The following is a 26,902-nucleotide window of genomic DNA, read 5'->3' as shown; positions in this document are numbered from 1 at the left end:
TGATATCATTAATGAATATGGAGAACAGAAAAGATCTGTACTTTTTTGGATGTTTTGTTTTCATGGTTAAATATGCAAGAAATCCATATTTACATGGACTAACCAAGACAGTTAGTAAAACTCAACCTGAAGAGGGAGTGTTTACTGTATTAAACCAAATTTAATTGTTAGCAGAGCTATATCCTTAGTCGCATTAGAACTATACATAGGAATCTGTATTGGCACTTTTCTTTGTAACCCTTCATGAAACAATAAAAGATGTTGTATAATATTTGTTTGTTTTTAAACGGTTTCAGTTAGTATGTGGAATTTGGTGGTTTTCAGAGTCAAGTATGCAAAAAAAAACTCATATTTATCAATTTAGCCCATACAACTGTCTATGAAAGCCTGTTCTCATGGTCTGGCCAGGATGCCAAGTGAAACTCTTAACTCATCTTGCTGGATATGTGTTCACCCTCTTACACCCAATCATCTCAAAAGTGGAGTTTCATCAACAGTAACCGGTTTAAATTTCATGGGACAATATTTTTACCTATACCTCTGTAACCCTTCATAAGGAAATAAAAGACACGATATACGACTTTGTTTTTGAGCTCTTTTTAACACATCCACTAAACCCATGGAATTTTGAGGTTTCCAGAGAAGAAAATGACAAAAACTCATATTCAGATTCACCCACATACAACACTGTGAAAGCCTGTGTTCATAGTACAACAAGGATGCTTTGTGAAACTCATCATGTTTGTGTGTTTGTTTACCCTCATATACACAATTTCATCAAACGTAGAGCATCAACCATTGTTGCATTAAAATTAGACAATACCTAATTGACATGATGTGCTAATTTGTATTATTTTAAGTTCTTTTAACACATCTACCAAACCTATGGAATTTGAAGGTTTTCACAGTCAAAAGTGCCAAAAAATGATTGTAAATTTTTTAATTGAATACAAAATATATTGAGAGAAATCAAACTAACCAATATTCTGGCTGAAAGCATGTCGTAATACTTGTCAATGAGTTCAGGTCGACTCAGGACAAACTTGCCGACCAGGTCGACAGCAGCTTCTCGCACTGAAGTTGAGTGGTCAAGAAAGGAAAAGTTGACTCCGTCCTGCATTGCCTTGAGTCCAAGAACTGCCGGGTCAACTTCTACAATGGAAGTGAGGCACTTCATGGCCTTTGTACGGATCAGAACTGATGACTCGGATAGCACTGTCAGTATCTGGTATAAAACCAAAACAAAATAATGAGAATCTTCATTTAAATGTATTTATGTGTAACTAATGCAATATCAAGCAACGATTAAGTGACATGCACATGGGAGTGATGTGTAAACATTTAAGTTGTGAAGTTACAGTTGCTTTAGTGCGGAAAAATTGATATTAGTAAACATAAAAGAAAGACAAATTTTTAAATGTTTTGTTGTTTTAAAGGCTGAAAATACAATGTCGTTTTTATAAGAATGTACCTATAGTGCATTTAGTAAATCTAGGGTTAAAAAAAATGTTAAGAAATTGTCTTTTTCTATATGAATATTATTATTTCACTCGTAACAAGATCAAACTTCTGCTGCTGCCATTTTCATGCATTTATAAATTTCAGCATTTCAGATAAGTTTGGATAAGTAGAGATGCCGAGGAACAAGTGATGATCACTTCTTAGAGAGGAATTGTAGGAAAGGTAACATGTACAAGGCAAATACAAGGAAACCAACACAGCTAAAATGTTACAACTACAAATAATAAGAGAAACCATTGACTGTTGGATACTGAAGTACCATCCCATCTATATGGACCAGCTGTCGCCCATTTTTATTAAAAAAGAACGTAATTGTGTGAGCCAGTCACAGAATGCGCTAGTGTCGAAAACTCTAATTCATACCTTAAGTTTTGTTGCTGACCAAGTTGATAGGTCATAACAGTTGCTATAGCTCACCATAAGTCATTCCCTAAATTTTTTTTACTAGGGGGAAATTTAACTTAAAATAGTACTTACATGTTTTAAGTAGGTAGAGAAGCTTTGAGAAAACGGCCTCTTAGACGCTAGGTAGCGGGAAACCAGCTCAGCACTGTCATAATCAATATAAGTCTGAAGGACCTGATTCTTCATGCCTTCTTTGCAAACGGAATCTTCAAAGGGGCGGATTTTACTCAGGAGAAACTTTTTCCTCGCTTCTGTTAACCGGTAAGTTTCCAACGGATCTACAGTCTCACCATCACCTCTCTTCCTTTCCTCATCATCCTCATCATTCTCACTAGACTCTTCTTCATAGGTATCTAGAAATTAAAATTAGACATCAAGCACAGAGACGTCTTGGTACAGAAATCTTGTAAAGATAAATAATTTAAAGTTTTACATGCGTACATTAATATTTTTGCTTACGGTGACAGCTATCACTACTATTCACAACGGAAGCGATGATGAATTCACTTAAGCTGTGGGGGTTACCGTTTCAAGATTAACTTAGTGGACAAAACCAATAGCACAGTAATACTCAATAACAACACCTCCATCCCAGTAAAAGTACATACCGTACTCATCAGAATTTTAAAGACAAGTTAGATGGTATATTTTTTGTGTGAATGTAAGTACAAAAACAAGCATTAACACAACCCTCAAATTAGGGGGCTGATAATATTAAGTGTAATTCCATACCTCTTTGGGGCAGATGCCAAAGCTGTTTTGTTTTGTACCCTTTGTCAAAAAAACAGTTTTGGCCTTTTATGAATGTTTGGTTCCCGACCAAATCGGGCTGTCCTTCGATTTAATTACCTATTTGCATAGTTTCATCCTTACTACCAAATTTTTATCCCCCACAGCGATAATCGTGTCTTAGCGATCACGGGAGCGCAGATAACCATGATGATGATTGATGTTTGATGAAGTTATATGACATATTTTGTTAAGGAACTTATACTGCTGTGATATCATTTACCAAGCTTAAGAAATGAATGATTTGCTTACAATGAATAGTTTGATGTTTGGAGCATAACACTTTTTTTTAGGTTAAAATGATGTGATAAATGGGCAAACTACCTGTTTATGTTTAGCTAAAGGCGTTTTCATAATATGACGGAGTTTTTACACTTAAATTGAACCAAATATGTAATTCTTTTTGTTAAACTGTTTTTAAAATTATGTATTTTTACCCACAATTCAGTCAGTTTTTATGGAACAGTGCAGTAAAGCCTGCAAATTTATTTAGTTTGTCATTGTTGCCATTTATAAAAATTTTTACTCAAAATTAAAAAGCAAACTAAATCTTCCCTGTTGAAAGAAAAATCTTGTCCAATTTACATCCTGAAAAACAAAAGGGAAACAAAAATCCTGCTCATCCAGAACAGGAAATACAATCTTGTCCGTCCCTGATTGAGGTATGACTTACCAGGTTGTTTTCTATTCCTGGAGTTTCCTCGCTTGGCATCATCATTCTTGGGTTTGATCTTAGGCGATGTGTTAATATTTTTGATGTTATCCTGGTACCATTGTGCCAAGTAGAAGTGTCTGGCGTAGGTATGCGCAGGGTCGCCTTGCCCCCTCACTGCAAGGTAGTCCAATAGAACCTTTTGCAGGAACTGTGTTCTTTCTTCGTCGTCTTGCACCGGTGTTACATCAGTCTGTGAAACAAGGCTTACATTTTACAAACCTTCAGCTATGCATCTTAAGACAATGTGAGATTTAACTCCACAAATACTGTAGGCCTAAAACCTCGATAACAAATCTCTCATGAGTATCATTAAATGAGACTTGTTATCAAGGTAGACTTCTTATCGAGATATGCAATAATATGCTATTAAAGGTAATATAAAGGGTAAGTCTAATTTGAATGGACAATTGTTAAGAAAAGTGACTTGTTATTGAGGCAATTGTTAACGAAGTTGCACTATAGGACTATTATCTGACTTGACTTAACATTTTATGAGGAAAGATCCTGGCGTATTTGGAGGACACAGCTAATAGTGCAATATATTTACATAATTTAAATTCATAGTCAATTATTTAATGATGAAATAGGTATAGAAAGAAAATATCTCACATTTATGGAGCAAATACAAAAATAGAAACTTCTATTTCCTATTTAACATTATCAGTACTATTAACTGGTCCTAGAAGTCCTCATTACTCAAAACTAGAAATAGGTAATCCAAAGAAAGTCAAAATGTTACTATTTATCAGAAACAACGTTTTATCACACAAATTTTTCACAACATGTTCCCGTAGCCTGAATACAACTCATTTTACAGTAGCCCTCTGAGTAGGCCTGACCAACTGGTGTTCTCTGAAACTCAATATGTTTATGTTTCCCAATCGAAGCAAAAGCATATTCATGGGAACGGGTGAGTGTGGGTTGTAAACGTAGTTCAGTTTAGATAAACATACCAGCTTTCATTACTGGCTGATCACTACCAGTTAAAATGTAGTGGACCAGTTAGTTCTCAAGTAATAAAAGTGGACACTTAAAAGGATATCAATCCTATAACAACAAACGGTTAAATTAATGTTGAAAGGTAGCCAGATAAGAGGAAGCCTACTACTCTGTAAATAAATTTTTACCAAAATGGATATTTTTTTTTTTAAGACTAATTGGCCTTAAGAAAACTCACTCTTCCTTAGTTAAAAGCAAAAACGCTGTCAGTTACAGTAAAATATTCTAATGTTTTGTGTATATACTATATAGTGTAAAGTTATGTATTATTTGTTCCAGATTACTCTTTTTAATTTTGGTAAGGCTGCTATCCTAACAATAAAAAATATTTAAAGGAAACCCATCCATTCTGCTCCATGTTACATCCTTAACAGTTTTGACCCTGGATAATCAGCCTAGACCACTCTACTGGATTGAACTGCATTGATATCAATAAAATCTTGAGACTTCAAGCACATTCAGGCAAATGTTCAATCTAAAGTATCAGTAGGAAACTTCAAGTGAGTTTACATACCTTCAAATTTCCATCATCGTCTTTTTGCTCCTCAGATCTAATTTCATTAATGATTTGATCTATCATAGTCAGTTTGAGGTTAGACTGGACAGCGTCTTTGCGTAACCTTGCAGCCACGACACCCAGATAGTCCAGAGAAACAACCCTCAGTGGCATCTCTAGGCTCTTGTTGACAAAACTGGTCACCTGTAAGTAAACAAACAAAGCTTTCTCACTTGAATACCTTTCTTGTAACTGTGTTCTCAAGATGTCTTAGTGGTTACAGCTTGCTATCGCTTCGCTTGTGATTTTGAGTTGGAGGTGTGCAATTCACTGTCAAGAATTTCTTGGTGAATATCGATCAATCAAGAATAATTAAAGGGGGTATAGATTTAATATTAGCATGCTTTTTTTGTAGGATTTCAAAAGTTGGAGTCGGTACTATTGCATTTGCAGTCAATAGATGATAAATTCAGCTTTATGTTTCACAAAGATGAATATAGGCTATATGTATTATGTATACATGATGTAATGTATATTCTATAGCTTTCATAGCATAGGTGGCAATTACTGCAAAATAACAAACCTGATCTGGAAAACACAAAACTGTATATAAATAAATAACCACTCACATTAATTATACGATAAAGAAGCCTAAGTAAACTAACTGCACTAGAAGTTAATATACAACTGAATAAATGAATAGATTTTGAACAATCTGTCAGTAATATATTTTTTCACTCAGCCCCACAAGATAAATGTAAATTTTCAATTGTCGTATATTGATAAATGTATGAAACAAACTTACATGAATCTTAAGTTGTACAATAAAATAACTATCATTCTCTATTAGACAGCTAAATTAATAAATTGACTAAACATACCAGAAGATTTCCAAGCACACTGAGCATGAGTTCAGCGGCTGGCCACTCTGGTTTGTTGACCGTTGTCAGAAGATCCTGAACAAAGTTCTCAAACAGTGGTCGATAGTCAATCTCCTCACTCTTGCTGCTACACTTAGCAAGGAACACATACAAGAAGTTGGAGGCTATCGTACGCGCCATTACGAACTTGTTGGATATCACCGAGTCTGGATCCAGCTAAAACACACAAAAACTGATCAATAGCCTATGGATATTTTAAAATCCATTCTACAGATTGTGTAAGTAAGGTAGATAAGTAATCACCTATAAACTCAAGTTGTCCGAGCACACCATACTGACATAGGGCCCTACAGACAAGCAGAGCAATACATACTTCCATCAGTTAGTTTGGCCTTGCCACTCACGTTATAAGGATGAGATTTGCTTGCATGTAAATGTTAGACATGGTTAAAGTGTAGGGCTTGCTTCGCCCTAGCATTTTACCTGTATTTGGCAGTAATGAGGGAGGGTCTGTTTTTTGTAGAATTACATTCATTAACACTAGAACGCAGTACATGCTATACTCTAGCTCATCTAATGGATAAAACTGAATCCAAACAATTTTACGCATTCATCCACACAGAGCATTGGGTGTTCCTACTCCTGGGCTCAGCCGGCCATTACGCTACAGCAGCGAATGTGTTCATTTCTGCAGTACCTAACCCCACCTATATGACCAATTTATTGAAATATTTAATAATTCAACTACAACTATTTTGTTTGTAAGCCATACTTTTTTCTTGAATCTACTTATTACAAAAACATCTCATCGCGTAATTTGTTCATACGTTTTTATAAATTGACATAACTAAGTGTGTAATGGAATGGAGTTTACCTGTTTGTCTTGGCCAAGGTTGACAGGTAGCACCACCATACATTGGATCAGCTGCAATACCAGAGCTGTCAACATTTGAATCTGCTCTTCAGAGTTGAGTCGGTAGGAACGCAGACTGCGTTTGGAGCTGGGTAGTCGAGCCATAGATGCCAGAATGTCGTCAAGTAGAAGCTTCCGATGTTTCTCATACTTGGTGAAGATCTACAAAGACATTATTAAGACATAAAGAAATACATGGATATTTTAGGTTAACTATTTTGATAAAATGTTTATTTAACCACTAAATGTAAGCCAAAAGACAAGAGGGTACAGCACACTTTGTGTGTTATGTTAGGACCATTTTAATAAACGTGTGTGATATGTTAGATCAAACCGACCCAAATTGGCTGAAATTATGGTCCAAATTGAAACTTTCATGAAAATAAATAACACACTTAAGTTGGAGTGTGCAAAAGGTTTGATTTTCGAGCCTGACCTATAAACTCAAGAGATGGAGCACAAAGTTGAAAAATCGAGTCTGTAACGGGTCAAATGTGTAGGGGGTAAAATAACGGCTAAACCACGAACTTTAAACAGCTAAACATAAGCTGTTGAGTAAGCCTAGTCGCGACACTAAACTGACGTCGTACCTAACCTCAAATTCCAAGACCGCAGACGACGTTGGTGTCAGTTTGGTTGTTTGACTGTTCGACTGCGTCTGAGGCCGGGCTACGGGAGAGAAGATGAGCAGCGGGGTCACCTTTTTGAGCGGTACGCGGCTGAAAGCCTGTTAAAGCTGCCATGCGCCTGCCTTCGCTGCCAGTTTTTTTTTTCGGTTTCTGTAACTCGTTGACCAATCAGGAAACGTTTTAACTTTCGTCTCGATTCGGAGATGAAGGTGAAGGAAGAAGAAGATTTGAGAAGATTGTCATTCGTATTCCCGGCTTTTGTTGAGGCATTCGCTAATTATTCGTCCTTTCGTCTTCGATTTGCAGAGTTTCCGTGCTACTACTTCGTCGTAAAAGTCACAATAAGTTCTGTGGTGCATCGAGTGCGCGAAAAATCGTTTTTTTACAGCATTATTACTTCGTTTGGTAAGTTGTATAATAAAACTGAGACAACTTAGGTTTTTCTTTCGGCAGAACTTGGTCGAAGTTCATAGGCTAGGCCTGATTCGCAGTCCTCGTCGTACGCTTTAACCAACTCATTTAATTAAAGTATCGGAGTTGGTGACAGATCATTTCGATTAACGTTTCGTAATCCATATCTGGGACTTTCTTTTTAAATTCTTAAACCCCTTTGTAAAGTTCCCGAACGCCCCGAAGTTGGCCCCAGCAGACAGGTTTCTGCTTGATAATTATTGCAGAAGTTTGCTTAAGTTGAACACGTGGGGAAGTTGAAGTTTTAGTTTTTCTTTTTTCGTATCAGCTCCTGAAGCAGTTTTATTTTTAGTTTCAGTTTTTCTCTCGTTTCGTGTCTCACTTGGACAACTTAAGCCAACTCGTTTTCTTGTTTAGTAAATTCAGACTCTGTGGGAGTTAGGCTAGGTTAGGCCTATCTTGTACTAACCTTGTTTGTTTCAGGTTGACGACGTAACTCCGTAGGTAAGCGGAGTGACTACTTAGCTTACTTGTTGATTTGTTAAGTTAGCTAGTAGTGTGTCATTTAGATATTTGCCCACAGAGTCAAGTCAAAATTATTTATTTCCCCACAAGCCCTAGGCTAGAGTGGTGATTTCGAGTAGGGTGTTTAGTAACCCGCAACGTTCGTCTCGAGCTCTGACAACCAGGGCTATCAAACTTAGGCTATCCGAATCACTATCGACTCCTGGGAAACTCCCCGCGACCAGACTAGGGCGAATCCTGGGATCCTCGTTTTGTTACCGGTGGCGTAATTTCCCACTTGTCGTCCGCCAGGAAAATTACGTCACAAGTCTTTGAAAATCAAACCCGAGCATTTGCGATAGCGATCATAAAACACGTCTACATAGTTTACAAGATCGAAAATTTTTTTTAAAATTCGCTCACGTTTTTGCCGCGAAAGCGAATGATGTTGATAGCGTTTCCGAAATCGTGGAAAATAATGACATTTATGTGTACAAGTCCATGGGAGTTGTCAAGGATTTTGCCACGATCACAGAAGACTACGACGACGATCGCCGAATATATTGTTAACATTTTTGTGACCACGGGAGACAACAATAATGTCTACAAACCGCAGGAGATATTCAGAATTTCGCCGTGATCGTGAATGACGATCATGACGTTTTCGAGACTGCAGGAGATGTTCAGGATTATGCAGAAATTGCGGATAACAATAACTTTTCCATGATCGCTGAAGATGATGATAATGACCACGTGACTACTACGGGTGATATTCAGGATTTTGTTGTGATCGCGAATGGCGCTGATAACATTTCCGTGACCGAGAAGTCGATGATGATGATGACCACATATTTGTGAAAGATATTCAGCATTTTACCGCGATCGTAGATGACACTTATAATGTTTCTATGACCGCAGAAGACGATGATGATGACCACAGCCGCTGGAGATATTAAGGAGTTTGGTGCGATCGCGGATGACAATGATAACGTTTCCGTGACTACGGGAGATGTTCAAGATTATGTTGGCAATGGTAATGTCTCCATGAACGATGGAGATATTCATTTTGTCGCTATTGCAGGAGACGATGATGACGTTTCTGTTACCGCAGGAGATACTGCCTCAGGTGATGATGATAATGAAAATGATCACGATATTAAGGGATTATAGTAAGCACAACATTGTGATGAATGCAAATTACAGCAGATTTATGATTTATGATAGGTACTAAATTGAATACTGCTTGTTACTGGTGACCAAATTCAAAATGCTAATTCCATAGTTAAGTTCACATCAAATATTTAAAAAAATCAATAAGTTGTTTAACTTATTGTTAGAATAGTTATTATTTTGATCCATTGATAACACTTGTATTCTGTGTCTATGACTAAGTCCATTTAAAAAAAAATTGCATTTTGAAGAAACTAAAATGGGGAGAAATTGATCACAAACTTAGTTCCTCATTTCATCCTTTTATCCACAAAAGAAAAATTAAATTTGACCTAATATCTTAACCTTAACAAAAAAGCATTAGTAGCATCAACAAAAAGTTGTTTGACTAGGCCTGATTTTTAGACATAAACTCACCATCACAAAAAATGAACTGCGAACAAAGAATTCATATCTTTCATAATGAAATTAAGTGTAATAAAGAGAAGGCCTGGTAATACTAACATTAGTCACGAGTTTGAGGGCAGACAGCTGAAGTTCGCTGACGCCTTCAACAAAGAACGGTGACACACCCATGGAAGATATGTGGAGAACTGCTGTATCTGTGAGAGTCTGGATACTCAACAGTTCTGCTAGTAGAGACACCACCTCGGCTAGCTTGTTGTAGAGAGATAACACGCTCTTCTCTCTCACCTCCTTTGTGTGTGCTCTCTTCTTCCGCATATTTGCTACGAACCCATCTACAAACAGGGCTCGGGATAAGTACCGGGCTAAGATACAGGCTACTGAAATATTATATTATGCTACAAGTCTGGGAAGTAGGAGTTTCAGGTACAAGCATAACAGTTCTTGAGAGAGGCTTGCCGAGCACAGGTTTTCATACGAGTGCTGTAAGCACCTTTCCGGATGAGTGGCAATGTTACTGGCAAAATGTTACTTTTCACACACATCCACAGACAAAAACACAGGTTAAGTAACACATAGCCCATACGATCACAATACTGTTAAATATACAGTGCACTATTTCAAGATAATTTAACAGAATTGTAAACTTTTTAAACCTTTTTTAATATTTATTTGTGAAAGTGCAATGGGTCTGGCCTAACCTGTGTAATGTTCTTTGTACAGCTAATACCATTGAGAGCTTACCAAAGAAACTGATATTGTGTCTTATTGAAAAATTGTCATGTGCATGTGAGAGTGATTGGTAAATTTACTGTACTGCAACTAACTTTACTGGTCCCTTTCTGTAAACAATTACTTTTTTGTCTACAACACAAATATACAACTGTACAGAAACATTTTGTTTACGGTGTAGTGTGGTAAAAAAATATTAGTATGGTAGTATGGTAAAAATATTAGTGTGGTTATATATGATTAGTATTATCAAAATGTTAAGATTTTAGGGAATTTGTATCACAAAAAAAAGTATTTTACAAAAAGACTGAAGGTTTTTTTAGAAAAAAGAAAACCTTTTTCAAAAATGTGTCCTAGAAGTGTTGAAGGATCGATAGACATTAGAAAACGTACCTTTATCTTTGATATCTCTGTAGACCGGATCAAAAGATGGATAAATGGTGTTCAGTAGTTGATATTTGGTGAATATGACCACCCTATCTATCACATCTTCCAGGTAAACCCTCTTGTGCATGTTGGGGGATGTTAGGATGTAGAGGGTTGTTAGAGAAGCATCCACAGCTCTCATCACCCTCTCCATGGCCAGTTCCATCCATAGCTTGCGCTCATCTTCATCATCATTCTGGAAATTTAATATCAGTTATTAATGTTCAAGAAGTAACATTCTTGACTGTTAATATACAGATTTCTGTAACACATCATTACTAATACATATTTGTTAATACATTAAAGCTACTGTTAAATTTTTCTGTTGTTTCCTTTTAGAAGTAAGCATTTTAATTGGATCATACATATTTTTAAAGTGACAGTAAACATTTGTACTTAGTTTGAAATCGTGAAATCTATGAAGAATCTTTGCGGAACTACCCCAAAAATAGACTATTACATACAAAATAACTGTAAACGCTTTCTTCACCAATAGTTTGTCTTCCCCCATCCACCCAGATCTTGTAAAATGATTATACTCACCGGGTCTGCCAAAGGGGAGACTTTAGTGCCGTCCCTGATGTTCTTCTCAAGGATACTCAGCAACCTCGTGATCCGTTCTGAGGGGATGGACTCCATGGCTCCGAGGGTCTTCAGTTTAGCTGCTTCTCCACACAGGTCTTGCAGTTGGTACTTGGGAATCATAGCTTCTGATGGCACCTCCTCTTCATCGCCTGAGAAGAAGGTATCAAATTATAATAGCACTATGGATGTATTGATTTTTGATAGTGATGGGCGGATCCAAGAAAATGTCAGTACCGGATCCGGATCTTGAAAAATCCAGATACACAATGTCATAAGGGTGGGTTAAAAAAACTTAATATTAACAGAATGCCAATTTAAATCATACTGTTTAAAATTAAATTGGTAATGTTTAAAGATTAATATATCTTATATATAGAATAATCTCCAGTTGACCCCACAATCCCTCATTTTTGGGGGACACAAAAGATTTTCAAGATCATAAAATGAAACATTGTGCTAAGTTTGCACAATCACCAAATGGGTATCTGTGTATATTTTACCAACCTTCGATCTTGAGTATGCTAAATCGTGGTTTTTGCATGCAGCATCTAATTTTTGTATGCCTGGATCACCTCTTGCTAATCTCTTCCTTAAATTCGTTCCAGGTCCACAGTACTGATAGCCGGATATGTGAAGTTCTACAGGTAAAATACCCTGCGTCTGTGTACAAGAAGACTATCTGTGTCCTAACTGTGTTCTAACTTAGAAAAATATTAGATGGGGTGTCTTGACTTTTTATTCACCCTGTATGGACACAGATAATCTTCTTGTACACGGACACAGGGTATTTTACCTGTAGAACTCACGATTAATAGAAACCACGATATAGCATACTCAAGATTGAAGTATAGTAAAATTAGATCAGTGGCTGACAGCTTATTAGCTTGGGAAAGGGTAAAAGCTTCAGACTCTAGTATTGGTGAGAGAGCTGCCGCCTGGGCAGTTACTAACACAATGAAAACTAAAGCAAACTTTGGTTGGGGAAAAGGGCAGACTTCAACAATTAAAATACCCCCGCCACAGCAAACCTGCAGACTAAGCGAATTTCAACTTGTCTGATTAAATTTTTACTAAAATATTACTATAAATAAGACATACCTATTTATTCCCAATTTAAATAACATTAGATTTAACCAGTGCTTAGGTTTGCTGCTACAGGGAAGGTAACAAGTTTTTTTTTACCATACATATAAGATGAAATAAATAAATTTGCCAAATTTTATTAAGTTTAACATATAACAAATGTTAGAGCAATAACTTTTACATTACGTACTAGGACGGAATTCGCTAACCTGGCTGTAGAGTGGGTTATCGGGTTCCGGAGTTAGCCAATTCCTAAACCGAACAAGTTAGCGAGTTCCTCTCATTGACCAAATTTGAAGGTAGGGTGTTTAACATAGGGTTAGCGAGTTCCGGAGTTAGCCAATTCCGCGGACCCACATTCTCACTTCAACTTTAAGGGCAATTTTTTCCACTTAACAATATTATGGACAAATTTTCAGTTTAAAAAGGCAATCTAACAAAATCTGCTATAGTTACAGACAAGCTTATATAACAGCATAAAAACGGAGTGAAACAGTTAATCCCATCGAATTTTTCTTCAGTTAGTAAACTAACAGCTTTTTCAAAATAAACATATTATGTTTACCTGGATCCATGGTGAGATCAATGTCGTCTGTGTTGTTGAATATTTTCTCAATAGAGCGATTGAACCTCTGGTATGTATTCGTCTCCATTAGTTCTTCTACACTTAGTTTCTCAAGGACAGGTACCAGCTTCCGTTCGACTTTCCGAAGTTTGGTCTTTGGCGTGTGAGAGGAGGAGTCTAAGGAAGAAGCATTGGTATTACTACTTTAATCGTTGATATATTTTAAGATAATTAATCAAGGTAATTAATAAAGAAACATTCATAAGTTTATTTTTATTCCAACAGTTTGCTAACATTAAAAGAGCTTCAACACACAAAATTAAACTTATATTTTTCTGCTGCTACTGAAAATTAAGAAAAGAGAATTTTCTTTTGCTTTCATATTCTGTAACTACTATAACAATTGTCAATATATTTCCAAAACACGTAAGTTGAAAAAGGTGAATTTACACCTTCTTCTCAGGAATGGGATCATGTCTTTTATTGTCTGTGAATAACTACACCACACTACCACAGTTTTGCTGATCCAAACATACATCAAACCCGAATAACCTCTTGGGGAAATATGTTATTGTAGTTTTAAAAACCGCTAAGAGTTCTGAAGTCACTAACTGGGGTGTCCAGCAATTGGGAATTATAAATGAACTTTGATTACGGGAAAAAGTCTGAAATTGATACTTAAATTTAGTATAGAACCAGGACATTTGGAATAATTGCCAATAGCCTAAGGATGAGCATACATTTATCCGTTGGTTCTATTTTAAGATCGTGCAGGTTGTGTAGTAAAAACAAATCATGATTGCAGTAGATAATAACAGGTTATTTCACGAGCGTGGAGGACAATAAGAAGGGAACATGAATTAATTGCAAACCTAGCAACCACAACATCCTGCCTAATAATTGTCGTAGTTAATAAATGAATTAAAGAATTAAAAATTAGTAGCCTTTTTTTATTTATTTATTTATTTATTACATACACGGCAAACGCCATTTTAAAAGAGAGTTGAGTTGAGATTAATAAAAATTTGTTGTGACTTGAAGCCTTGATAGCCTTGAAGTTAATATTTTGTTGAAATACTATTTATATTGGACACAGCTTAAACCCTGGTCGAGAGTAAAATGATTGTTTAGCAAAAAAATTAGCATTGAAAAACCAATGTTTAGGCCTACCGTTTGAATTATCATCTTCAACTTCTGGTTCAGGTTTTCTTGAGGTTCGTCTCCTTTTTGACCAATGTTTAGCACCATCAATGTAATCTTCGTCGTTTTCAGTTTTCTTACTCAGGTCTTTCTCTGTAATTGAAAAAAAGTTTTGTTAAGTTTCAATGACTGAAAACTTTTGAGAGAAAATATAGAAAATAATCATTCTAGGATCTAGGATAGGGCATTTGCCAGGAATCATAAAGGACATTTGCAGGCTAGCAGGCTTACCTTTAAATAAATCCATAGAGACACATAAAATATACAACACAAAAGTAGAAATTTTCTTCAACCACTGGAGAAATGGCAATGGCAAGTGCAATTTGAATCTATTTCACCTTGTCAGGGTTGCCAACACAGCTGAAGAGACTAAAAATTGTTTTTGTTTTTGCTGTTGCATTTGTTTGAATATGTTCACTCATTATGAATAATCCGCTACATTTACACATGTAAACACACACAAAAAAATATATATACAGTAGACTCCCTCTTATCTGGACTCCTCGGGACCGAGGCAAGTCCGGATAACGGTATTTCCGGTTAAATCGACGTCTCCAAAAACTTGTTAAAACTGACCGTTTATTTGTAAACTGTATACAGTATTTCACTTAAATTTAGGAGAGCATTGTATTTAGACACGTGATCACTGGTTTCAAATCTTTCCCACGAGAACAGTTTTTTCAGTACCGCACACTTCCTGCCGATCTAGTCCGGTTAAACCAATGTGCTGATAAAAATTGTTTGGTTGAAGAGATTTCATTTCCGCAGTGTAGTCCGGTTAAACCGATGTCCGGTTAAAAGGTGTCCGGATAAGAGGGATTCTACTGTATACAATACACTAATGATGGGTCGGTACCACTTTTTCAATGTTGGTTCCGGTAACATCAGTACCTTATTTTTAAATTAGGCTACTTCATTGTTTTATTTTAAAAACAAAATATCTCTATTAACATTTTTAAAACTGATTACTTTTTATTGGTGTAGGTTGTTTATATTCAGGGGTTAAGAAAATTAATCTTAGGCCTATTTTTACAAACACTTTGACAACCAAACACATTCAAATCAAAATAATATATACCATAGCCTATCAGAAGTGTTAAATACAGGCCTATTTGTTGAAATGATACACCTTAGGTTACCAATTTCAATAAATGTGTATTTCAATAAATGTAACATAGGCTACCTTAGAAAGAAAAGGGGCTCTGGAAATGTGTTTTTAACTGCCTGTTAAGTTCTAGCTAAATATTTAGAAGGAAGTATCTTTTTTTAGTTATTTTGTACCTATAGCCTGCAGGAAGTTAATTTTAGACTTCATTATTAAGAAACGGAAATTTAGAACAAAAATATTTATGGAAAGGACGTTTTAAATAAAACTTTTTAGAAAATAGGCCTAAGTACATATTCATTTGAGGTTACAGTTTAAGTTGCAGGATTGTTGAAAAAAGATTTAACAAAGGCTTTGTTTTGTAACTGTGATGGTTTTTTTGTAGGCCTAGTGTCTGTAACGGTATTGTGGGGTTTTATTTCGCAAATATGTTGTTTGCTTCATCAGTTTTAAAATACTTCCAAACTCAGGAAGCCATCATCAAGAATTTTATCGCAAATTAGTATATAAAAACAACTTAAGGTAGGTAGGCCTACTTCTACAGTCTTGTAAAAAAATAATCCACTTTCAATTATTATTTACACACAAAAGAAGTTTAATTATTCACATCAAAAAAAGAAATCCGACAAAAAAGGCCCATTCTTCAATTTTGAAGAAACTAGACAGACAATGGACAACACTAAACTACATTTAAAAACTTTCTCACCTCGTTCGTGAAAGAGAAAGGCAAAAACAAAATTAAGTACGAACCACCAAACATACAAACAATATCAAATAAAATCTTTTTTTTGGTTTGCCGAATGAAGGCTTGGCTGTTTGTCATGTAGCCATGTAGTCTCATCCATCAATAAATTAATGTTGCCCGTTAACTTGAAATTTGAAATAGTAGTCTTGCGCAATGCGCAGTGTTGATATATTTGTCACGGTGGTTACAGATTGAATGCGATTTGTCGAAATCATGAGTACCCCAACATTTAACCATTGGACAAATATTAATTCTGACTGGACTGGACTAGCCACTGACTGAACTGGACTGAGTTAAACAGTTAGAGTGACTTGACGTACAAACGTCAGTTTGAGGTTCGAGACGTACGTGTACCATCTTAGTCATTCTTAGTCCTGTTTATGTTGCCTATTGCCTCTGTATTTCCATAGTTCAAACAAAACAAAGTCAAATAAAGAAATCTATGAATGAAATAATATGATCTTGTGAAACTATTATTAATATTACTAATAATCAACATCTTGAAAACCTTATTTGTGGCGTTGCTAGGAAAACTTGTGGTGGGGGGGGGGGGGGGGTTGATGGGACACGTTTTGCATAAGTAAATATAGTGGTAAATAAACAATTAAACAAATAACTGTAAAAAAAAGTAAATATAACTTTCAGTGTAAATATAGTGGATTATTCATAATGAGTGAACATATTCAAACATATGCAACAGTAAAAATAATTTTTAGTTTCTTCAGCTGTGTTGGCAATCCTGACAAGGTGGAATAGATTCAAATTGCAACTGCCATTGTCATTTCTCCAGTGGTTGGCCACAAAAATTTCTACGGCTCCATTTGATCCTGTGGTCCGCTACCTAGTCCTGCGAATCCAGTCAAGCCTAGTCAGCTAGACGTGTTGATCGTGTGAGCCGTGAGTAAGGTGTCTGTTGTAGGTTAGGTAACATCAGCAAAGCTGGCACAGCAATTCTATCATTTTTTTAAATATAACAAAGCCACCACCACCTTGTTTTTTGGTGGTGGAAGGTGGTACTGATGCTAGTTTAGGTATCAAAAACCCATCTTATGTCAGTACAGTAGACTATCACTAATCTGGCTCTATACGGAAATAGATAGCACCGGATTAGCGAGATCACCCAATTTATGGAGGGTCATGTATGAATAATAAATTTGCATGAAGTGTTGGTTGGAAAAAAGTTACCAGTTGTGTTAAATTATCTTGTCAAAATGTTGCTACAAAACAAACATGTTTATTCCAAAAAATTCTTAAACTAATTTTAAACTACTTTTATTATGGCTATGACTTATCATAGTAGTAGGGGTCTGTGGTGCACCGAAAAAGTCAGTTACCGGTACAAGCTTAATTACCGGTTCGCGGTACAAATGGTACAAATTCGGTTCGGTACAGCCTATTATAATAATAAATTACTTATCATTTACTATCGTAGTCAAGGGCAGTTGGTTCTGAGCACATAATGGTATATTACGTTACTAGTCCTGAAAATAAGTGTTTACCGGACGAGTGTGGTCGTTCCCGTGCGAGACGAAGTCGAGTACGGGATTACCATAAGAGTCTGGTACACACATTTTGGACGAGTTACGTACGATAGTTTACGCCATACTAATAAATCCGTACAAATCCTTATATATTTCCACCAACCAAAGGACTAAAAATCACTAATCATAACCTCTAGAGGTTATGCTTTTGTTTATAACCATTCATTGCCACCTAAATACAGTATAATCAGCTGATTGGTGTCCGGTAAAACTAATTACAGTACAGTAGTCAATGAAACCCCATTAGAATAAGCTGGCAGCAAACAGCTGTTTTCTGGACTAAATCCTTGCTGCTGGAAGTTGTCAAAATAATGTAGTGTGGCAAAAGTCTTATGAGATGTTTGTTTACGATCTTCATAATTTATTACTAGGGTGATGATGCAATAAAAAACCCATTTGCAGCCCAAAAACCATTGACATTTTATCACACCAATAATTGTTGTATTCAAGTACTTCCAAGAACTGTTGAGTTTTATCACTTTTTTTCCTTTACGACTTATCACTTTCATTCCTTTACGACTTTCCCCAATTCTATTTTATCATAAAAATAATAGTTTTATGATGACTGTAAATTTTATCTTTAACTCAGTCAGTGTTTTCGTGAATATTCAATTTAAATGCCTACTGCCATAAAACTGTTTATGGCTTCATATTAAACTTGTAACTAATTTACAATCTTATTTTATAAGTTAAGATATTTATTATTTGTTATGGATATTTTATCTTTCTATTGATGAAACCACAATCGTCACAGTAGTTAGTGTTGTTTACATAATTTTTTCTGTTAAGCAAGCCTACTCGGTCTTAAATTATGTCATTGCATATTCTGTATCTTGTCTTATATTGTTGGACGTTAAGGTTTAAATGTTTTTTTGTTTCCTATATTTCTTTATTGTGTTGAAGGTACTTAATGCAATCTAAATCTTATAAACTAGAATTATGATAGTGATTTTGCTACCCTCATTGTAACCTACTCAATTTATATAGGCCATCCTAAATAATTAGGTCTAGGCCTCGGTCTTTGGACTCTTTGGAAGAGCTTTAAAATATACTAAGAAAATTGGATTGTGTCTGACATAAACTAATGATTGATATGTGTGGATGTTAACTTTGTAAATGAATAGACAATAATATTACTCTGTGGTAATCCAAATTGGGTATCCAAATTTTAAATGATCAGACTTCCTTCCAGTCAAATATTATGGGTATTTGATACATATATTGACAAGCTACAAATCAAAGAAGTATCAAATAAGAAGAACAAAACAAACTGAAATACAGGTGGCACTGGAGAGATGAAGATGAAGACAACTCATGATTCAGTCAGTTTTATTTAGTCAGTGACAGTGATAAGAGAGTGCTGGCCAGCCTTTACAGTTTTTTAACCAGTTTTATCACTTTTTATTCAATTTTAATAATTTGATCAACATGACTAGTTTTTACTATTGCGATTCTGACAGTGTTTTAAATAATCTTTTGACATACCACAATGTATTAATACATTGATGATGTGGTTGCATACAATGACCTGACGATATTCTAAGGAACGAAACTAGTTGTCATACTAGCAACTGCGGTTGGATAAGGTAATTCTTCCATTTTATCAATTATATATTCCAACCAAGGGTCACGATGAATAACATAAAAAATAACTAGACATTGTGTTGGTTGGAAATAATTTACCAGTTGTGTGAAATTATCTTGTAAATTAATGCTTCAAACATGTTTATTCCTAAACATTCTTTTTCTGATTTTAAAACCACTTTATAATGGCTATTCAAAGTATCTCAGAGTAAAATAGGTAAAACCTTTAGCTTAACTGTGATTTTTCTTGACACAATCCTCGTAGGAGTAAAAGGTTAATAATGTGTGGTACAGTAATTGTTGTTAGAAAACCATGAATGTTACTATTAATTTTCATAGTAATGTTAATGTATTAAAATTAAAAATAATTGTTTAAATACAGTTCTGAGAAGAAAACCGAAAAAATACGGGTAGCCGCGTACCGTACCGATTTTGTACCGAGAACTGAGGTACAAAATATTGTACCGTACCGAACCGTACCGACCTTAAATTTTCTGTACCGCAGACCCCTACTTAGTAGTAAAATAGATCAGGCATTTATCTTAACTGTGTTTCTTTCTTGACATAATCTGTTAGGAGTTTAAAGGTTTTGATAATGTGTGGTACCGGTAATGTAATTGTTGTTAGAAAACCATGAAAGTAGGAAATAATTAATTTTCATAGTAATGTCAATTAAATAAAATGAGAAAATACTGGAAGCGGTTTTATACCAAGAACAAATAGGTATAGGCAAAAATAGATGATGATTTTAAAATGTTACATTGGTTACATTCAGGATTATTAACCTTAGTAGAGTTCCAAAGCTTTGATTGGGAAACTCTTTGAAGTGTATGATAATAAAATAAATATTCGCTCGGTAATATTCTATATTAGAAAATATTAGGAAGTATTTGACTATTTGATTCCCAACCCCTCCCACCCTTCTGGTGTTTTGCCTTTCTAGTGTTTCTATTCTGACTTTTTCTTTAAACATTAAATTACGCTGGTAATAAATTATGGAAGTATTAAAGGAATAAAAGTGATAAAACTTTAATGAGCTAAACTACTAACTTTAAGGTCAAGTGAGCAAGCAAGGGTGATTTACCTTTCCGCCTCTGGAGTTCCCTTTCTTTGTCTCTGGCTTTGAAATATTTAGTTTTATTCCGAGGTTCCTCATCGCTCTCGTCATCAGATTCGATTCTCAGCCTTTTATGGTTTCTCAGAGTCAACTCTCTTGACGGGGATTTGTCACTATTTTCTTTAATGTTCTTCATTAATGGATCTTCAGGTCTTATCCTATTGAGCATAACTTTGGGCTCCATCAATTTTGGTGTTGAGATCGGCGTTTCTGGTTTAACCACTAAAATTGGTTCTTTGTTCTCCTGTACAGGAGCCATACTTGCCTGTGCTGGCGATGAGTCTGAAAAGAGCAAGCAAACGTTAAGTACACTTGTAACTCCCAGAAATAGAGGAAGGGTCTGCAGAATGAAGTTAGGGGCTAGGTGGAGAAGGGTGATAAATTGAGATAGAGGGTATAGAATTGGGTTTTTTAAAGTACCATACATTTTTTTAAGGGATTTAACATCATACGCATCAAAATCTAAAAGTTTGTTTATTTTGAAAACATCTGTTACTTTTGTAACAAACCTCACACATGGTTGTTACCACCATGATTTACATGTTATTATTCATAACTGACTAGGGTTATTTTGATATCTTAATTCTTAATAACTGCAATATAATCGAAGGGGTTCGTTATTTCAGACTCAAAACGGTGAACATCCATACATGACCTATGGGTCACTGGTCTGGTGGAGCTGCTGACAGACTGGCGAGCACACAGAGGCTTGCCTGTCTATCAGTGACAGGAGCCATGAGAAGCACTTACAGTACCTCTCTGGACTGCTACTTGGATCGTCTGCTACTAGATGTGTTTGTCATTTGAGTAACGAGAAAAAGTTCACACTTCCTCAGATGTGAGGGACTGGGTGTGATCACACACCTATAAGCACACCAGCACCACCTTCAAAGTGAAAGGCGAACCCCTCCTGGACATGAGCTCCGATCAGACAAAGCTTTGCCATTCCTCTTCAAAGCCTTTCATTGTGATAAATCCACAATGTGATTAATGGCTTATTCCCAAAGAACACTACAACAAGTTGAGCTCGAATGGTTTACAGACACATCTAAAACAACCAGTAGAACCAGTGAAGAAATCCAGACCAAGAGGCCTAAAAGAGAGATCAGCATCTCTCTTGGTATCCTTCTGTGTTCCTGTCTGTAAAAATTGCTATCTAGGAATGTGGAAATCATGATACTTGGCTACAGGGACAAGAAAATATGCGTTTCTTAGATAGCCAAGCAGCCCTCAAAGCCAGTTTAGGTCAATGTTAGTTTGGGAATACTTTGAAGCTATCTGCCGGTTAGGGGAGCTCAAAAGTCACACTCTGCCGGGTTCTCAGACATTCTGGGCTTGGTGGTAAAGAAAAGGAAGATCTGCTAGTCAACAAGGGTTCATCTGCAAATTTCACAGGACTCGAAACATACTGTGGCATTCCCAAGAAAACGATAATGCAAGTTATACTCTTGGGCACACCATGAACACGAGAAGAGATATGAGGCTTGCTCAGGTCATAAGATGAGCAAACTCATACTTAGTGTCTTTAGCGGTATCAAGAAGATAGCAGGCTTTATCACAGGACAGGGTCGCCGGATTTCTACCCCCGGATATTTACCCCCATGAAAAAACGCCTACGTCATTTTGACGTCACGAGGGGCGGGGCTTATACACGTTCGAGAAACAGCCCGCGACTGGAAATCTACCCCCGGACATCTACCCCCGGACATCTACCCCCAGACATCTACCCCCGGACATTTACCCCCAGACATCTACCCCCCGTGGTCAGCTCTGCCGCGTATCGGCCAATATTCATTGTTGTAATTGATTTTCGAAATTGCTTTATGTAAATCAACGGCTCTTTGGTTAATCATTACCCTCTAATATATAGTATTAAGCATGTGATATGTCATTGCCTTGTTTAACTTTATCTATCTTCCTAATAAAATAAGCTGTAACAGCCCTTTTTCACCCAAACTACTTCACTGATATTTATGATTGAGGTGTAATTTTAAATCTTATGATCCAGCTCAACGCAAAATGGTATTTAAAACTATATGTTGATAAAGGGCTTCAAAAGTAAGACCCTTAAGGATTTGATTCATTTCCAGACAGTGATTTAAATGGTTGACCAACTTTCACATAGGCTTACAGTAACAGCTAATGGCGCATGCACGAGCGCGGATCGGAAGTGTTTATCAAAAAATATTGACCAATACGATTTTAATACTATTTAAAGGTTCTTCCAAAAGAAGAGACACCAGTTAACATTGTAATAATAACTCTTATGACGTACGGTATGGGAAATATTTTATTCATTGAATGATCAACCATATTTTGTAACTTATGCAATAGTCATTATTGCTTTTACACTTATTACTCATCAAAAAAGCTAAAGAGCTAAATGCTCAAAATTTTTATTACTTCAATCTATTTATCGCAGTTATATGAATTAGCATAAGCCTTGAAAGTAACCGTCAATGTTGACGGGTTTCGCCTAATTCTGTTCTGTATACTACCTTAAAATGCCTCATTTTAACATTTTACTGACAGGAAACCTGCTTATTCACTTCCAGATGGTATTCTTATGAATGAATCTTTTGAACTCTTATAACTTTTTAACTATTACAGCTATATGAATGAAATTTTTACCACACATTGTTTATACTATAAATCAACTTTCTGTGCATGGATATTGTAATTGGGTAAATAAAAGTACATGAAAAAAAATTTATAAAAATGTATAACCTATAAATTTTTTGTAAAACTTATTTTTGAAGCCATAACTTATAAACTAATTGAGAAAGTAACATGAGTATGCACAGAAAGTATGTGCTTTCCTTGCTCTTTAAAATAAGATATCAAACAATAAAATTGGTTCAGTAGTTAAATAGTTATAAGAGATTTTAAAAACCCCATTTTTTCCCACTAAAAAACTTAAAAAACTCCAAAAAGTTTGTAAAAATTTTTTTTTTTCACTTTAACGGCAGTAAATCTTTTTCTAAGACTAAATGAACTTAAAAAAGTATATATGATAATTTTTAAAAGGATTTTAATAAAAATCACTAGTTTCAGTAGCGACTCCCCTTGGCAGGATTTTCCAATAAGACTTTATACATTCTCTGAATATGCGAATGTGCTGCAATGGGGATATTTAGGCGTATATATATGTTAAAAGATATTAGGCTATGCATAAAAAATTGAATGTGGCCATTATTTTGAATTTTAATAATTGTCTTATTTTAGGTCTTTAAGAGAAAATACTTTAAAATCCTTTCTTAGTACGCATCTAAAATCTTAGAAACTATTTTTTTTTTACTACTAGGTGATGTGAAAAATTTACCATTATACACCTGACTTTTATTGATCCTATTTCTCAATTTAACAGTTTACAACTCAATTGTCTATTTTAGGTATTTAAGAGAAAATACTTTAAATCGTTTCTTAGTACGCATCTAAAATCTTAGAAACTAATTTTTTTACTACTAGGTGATATGCAAAACTTACACATTATGTAAGTTTCACCTGACTTTTATTGATCCTTTTTCTCAATTTAACAGTTTACAACTGAGTTTTGGTTTACCAAACAATTATTACTACTAGGCCTACATTGAATAAACTGGAAGTTCACCACAGTTTATTCACTTTATCCTTTAAGAAATGTGTGTAAAAACAATGGTTCAGTACGATGTAACACTTGACCATGTGAAAAGTACGCAATATTATATTATTTTCATAACTTTTTCATCTCATAATTACAGTTGCAGACGATCTATTCATGTTTTCACAACCTGACTTAAAAATTGATGTGATGAGTACTACTCACATTTCACTTTTAAACTGTTACTGTATGTGTAAAAGTTGGTAAACCATTGGAAGCACCTTCTAGGAATAAATCAAAGGCTTTAGGGATCAACCTTTTGAAGCCCTAATCGAAATATCCTTTACCATTTTGTGCTGCGCTAGATCTTAAGCTTTTAAAAGACATCTCAATCGTAAAAATCAGTGAAGTAGGTCGGGTTGAAAAGGACTGTTACAACTTATTGAATTACAAATATGGATAATGTTAAAACTGCATCGACATATCGCATGTTTACTACTGGATATAAGAAGGTAAAGAAATTTATAAAATCAATTACAACAATGAATATTGGCCGATACGCGGAAGAGCTGACCACGGGGGGTAGATGTCTGGGGGTAAATGTCCGGGGGTAGATGTCCGGGGGTAAATGTCTGGGGGTAGATGTCCGGGGGTAGATTTCCAGTCGCGGGCTGTTTCTTGAACGTGTATAAGCCCCGCCCCTCGTGACGTCAAAATGACGTAGGCGTTTTTTCATGGGGGTAAATATCCGGGGGTAGAAATCCGCTACCCCACAGGACACTGCCACCTTAGAAAGCATATGCATAGAATGGGTCTATTTGTGAGCGACCCAGTATGCAGAAAATGGGGTCTCCAGGATGTGATTGCTGAACCTCTGCTCTTTGAAGTAAAGCTAAAGTCGTTTAGGGCTGACTCTTTTGAAAAGATGACTGAGGGAAAAGCAATTATTCTTCCTCAAGCTTGCAGATATTGGGTTTCTAGATGTTTTTCAAGGGAGAGCAAACAACCCAAGCAGCTGACACACATCAGACAGCAAGGTCGCCCCTACTGATGATTTTGATGACAACTCCTCATTTATCTTCAGCAGATAGAGCATCATAATGCCCTCTTTAAAAACTAACACTCCTTTATTGACAACTTGAAAATCATCTGCCAGATGACATCAGAAAACAACAGAACAAATTCTGAAGCAAAAATGCTATCAAAACCATTCTATGTGTGAATTTCATCATTGTATATAAAAGAAAAAAACAAGTAAGAACACACAATCTCTTTCACGAACAACAATCTTTTCCTCAGAACAATATTTTAACAAAACCGTTTCATTTGTTATTTTAAACATGTGACAACAATATCAGTTCATATATAATGTTAAGAGGAAGAATACTTCATCTGCAATATTTTCATGAGTCTAATCCTCAACACGATGACTGCTGAAAACAACGTACAGGCGCTCCCCAGTGGCGGGCAAAGCCCCGGCACGCAACCGAATCAGCGAACGCAATTGGCATTCAAATATTTCAGTCTGACGAATCACAAAATAGCAGTGGTGACTGTGCTGCGTTACCCCGAGAGTGGATGTAGTTCACTGAAACACCCAAAGGTAGCAGCACTGCACGGATCCGTATCCAGTGTCTTTGTAATGTGGGTTGAAGAGAAAAAATCCCCGAAACCGGGACAAAAGCATTGCCAGACAGGATTTTACGGGAAATTTTAGTACCAACCTACACCAAAGTAAAGCTCGCATTCTAAGCTGGCAGGCTGGCAACGATTATAACGTCTCCGTCTGAGGCTAAGCTCACACTGACTCAATATATTTCTGTTGGCCTGGCTGACTTTTGTCGGCGCGCGCCACATTGAAGTGCTAGCTACGCCGACTAGAGTCGGCGTTAGCAGTCAACGTGTTAAAGGTAATTTTCCTCAGAAAACATAGTGTAAAGTTGTCTAACTAAATTAACAAATATAAATAATAAATATTAAATATACAGTCATAAAGGGGAAGAGGGAAAAAACAATTAATTGCTTAACCTAAACTTGTTTGATACAAATTATGAGCAGAAATATTTGGAATAATTGTTTCAGTCGATAAAACATAATAGATTAAGTTATTTACTATTTCTTAGTTACTAAAACAAAGGTATTTCGTAAATACATTTTACTCCTTCCTGCAATTTTTCTTATTCTGTCTTTCTTTCCTCCCTGTCATCATGGCATTGTTATTTGGGGAAATGGAGTAGGAATTACAGATGTTTTGAAAGTACAAAAGAAGGCGATAAGGATTGTGACTGGTAGTAGAAAACGAGACCATTGTAAGCCATTGTTTGTAGAATTAGATATATTAACTGTAATTAGTCTGTACATATATGAAGTGTCTATTTTTGTTAAAAAAAACTACCACAAATATGTAATTAGAGATAGTGTCCATAGTTACCAAACAAGAAATAGAGGTACATTAGATTTAGATAGAGTAAGGCTGTCAAGAACTCAGAATTACCATACCTACTTGGGTCTTAAAATATTTAATATGTTTCCTGTTGATTTCAGCTCTTTGCCTTTGAATGTTTTCTCTGACAAACTGTTAAAGTGGTGTAAAATCAATCCAATGTACAAAATAGATGATTTTTTTGATGTTAAATTCAAAAACAAGGACCTAGATTTTAAATAGTAACCTTTATTTATATATTCTGTTTGACGAAATCTATTGTAATTTTGTAATTACTGAACGATGAATAAATTGTCTATTGTCATAGATCATTCTAAACCTTTGATTAAAGACCAAAGATCTGAAAATTCAAACTGAC

General features: G+C 35.6%; 1 protein-coding gene across 1 annotated transcript in view; it reads right to left on the bottom strand.

Moving 5' to 3' along the window:
• The window catches only part of LOC128997845 (nipped-B-like protein B), a 74,524-nt gene that overhangs the window by 26,996 nt on the left and 20,626 nt on the right, over positions 1–26,902 (bottom strand). The window contains exons 7-18 of the mRNA XM_054423601.1: positions 20,489–20,803; positions 14,400–14,522; positions 13,230–13,406; positions 11,540–11,730; positions 10,964–11,192; positions 9,938–10,173; positions 6,681–6,881; positions 5,807–6,022; positions 4,944–5,129; positions 3,389–3,620; positions 1,999–2,279; positions 980–1,225 (exon numbers count right to left, since the gene is read on the bottom strand). Of these exons, the coding sequence (XP_054279576.1) occupies positions 980–1,225; positions 1,999–2,279; positions 3,389–3,620; positions 4,944–5,129; positions 5,807–6,022; positions 6,681–6,881; positions 9,938–10,173; positions 10,964–11,192; positions 11,540–11,730; positions 13,230–13,406; positions 14,400–14,522; positions 20,489–20,803 (2,633 nt within the window). The remainder of the gene's footprint in view (positions 1–979; positions 1,226–1,998; positions 2,280–3,388; positions 3,621–4,943; positions 5,130–5,806; positions 6,023–6,680; positions 6,882–9,937; positions 10,174–10,963; positions 11,193–11,539; positions 11,731–13,229; positions 13,407–14,399; positions 14,523–20,488; positions 20,804–26,902) is intronic.

The sequence above is a fragment of the Macrosteles quadrilineatus genome, unplaced genomic scaffold (genome assembly GCF_028750875.1).
Source record: "Macrosteles quadrilineatus isolate MER2022 unplaced genomic scaffold, UCM_ALF_1.0 Scaffold_7__1_contigs__length_78375512, whole genome shotgun sequence".
NCBI lineage: Eukaryota > Metazoa > Arthropoda > Insecta > Hemiptera > Cicadellidae > Macrosteles > Macrosteles quadrilineatus.
This window is presented reverse-complemented; position numbering and strand designations above follow the sequence as displayed.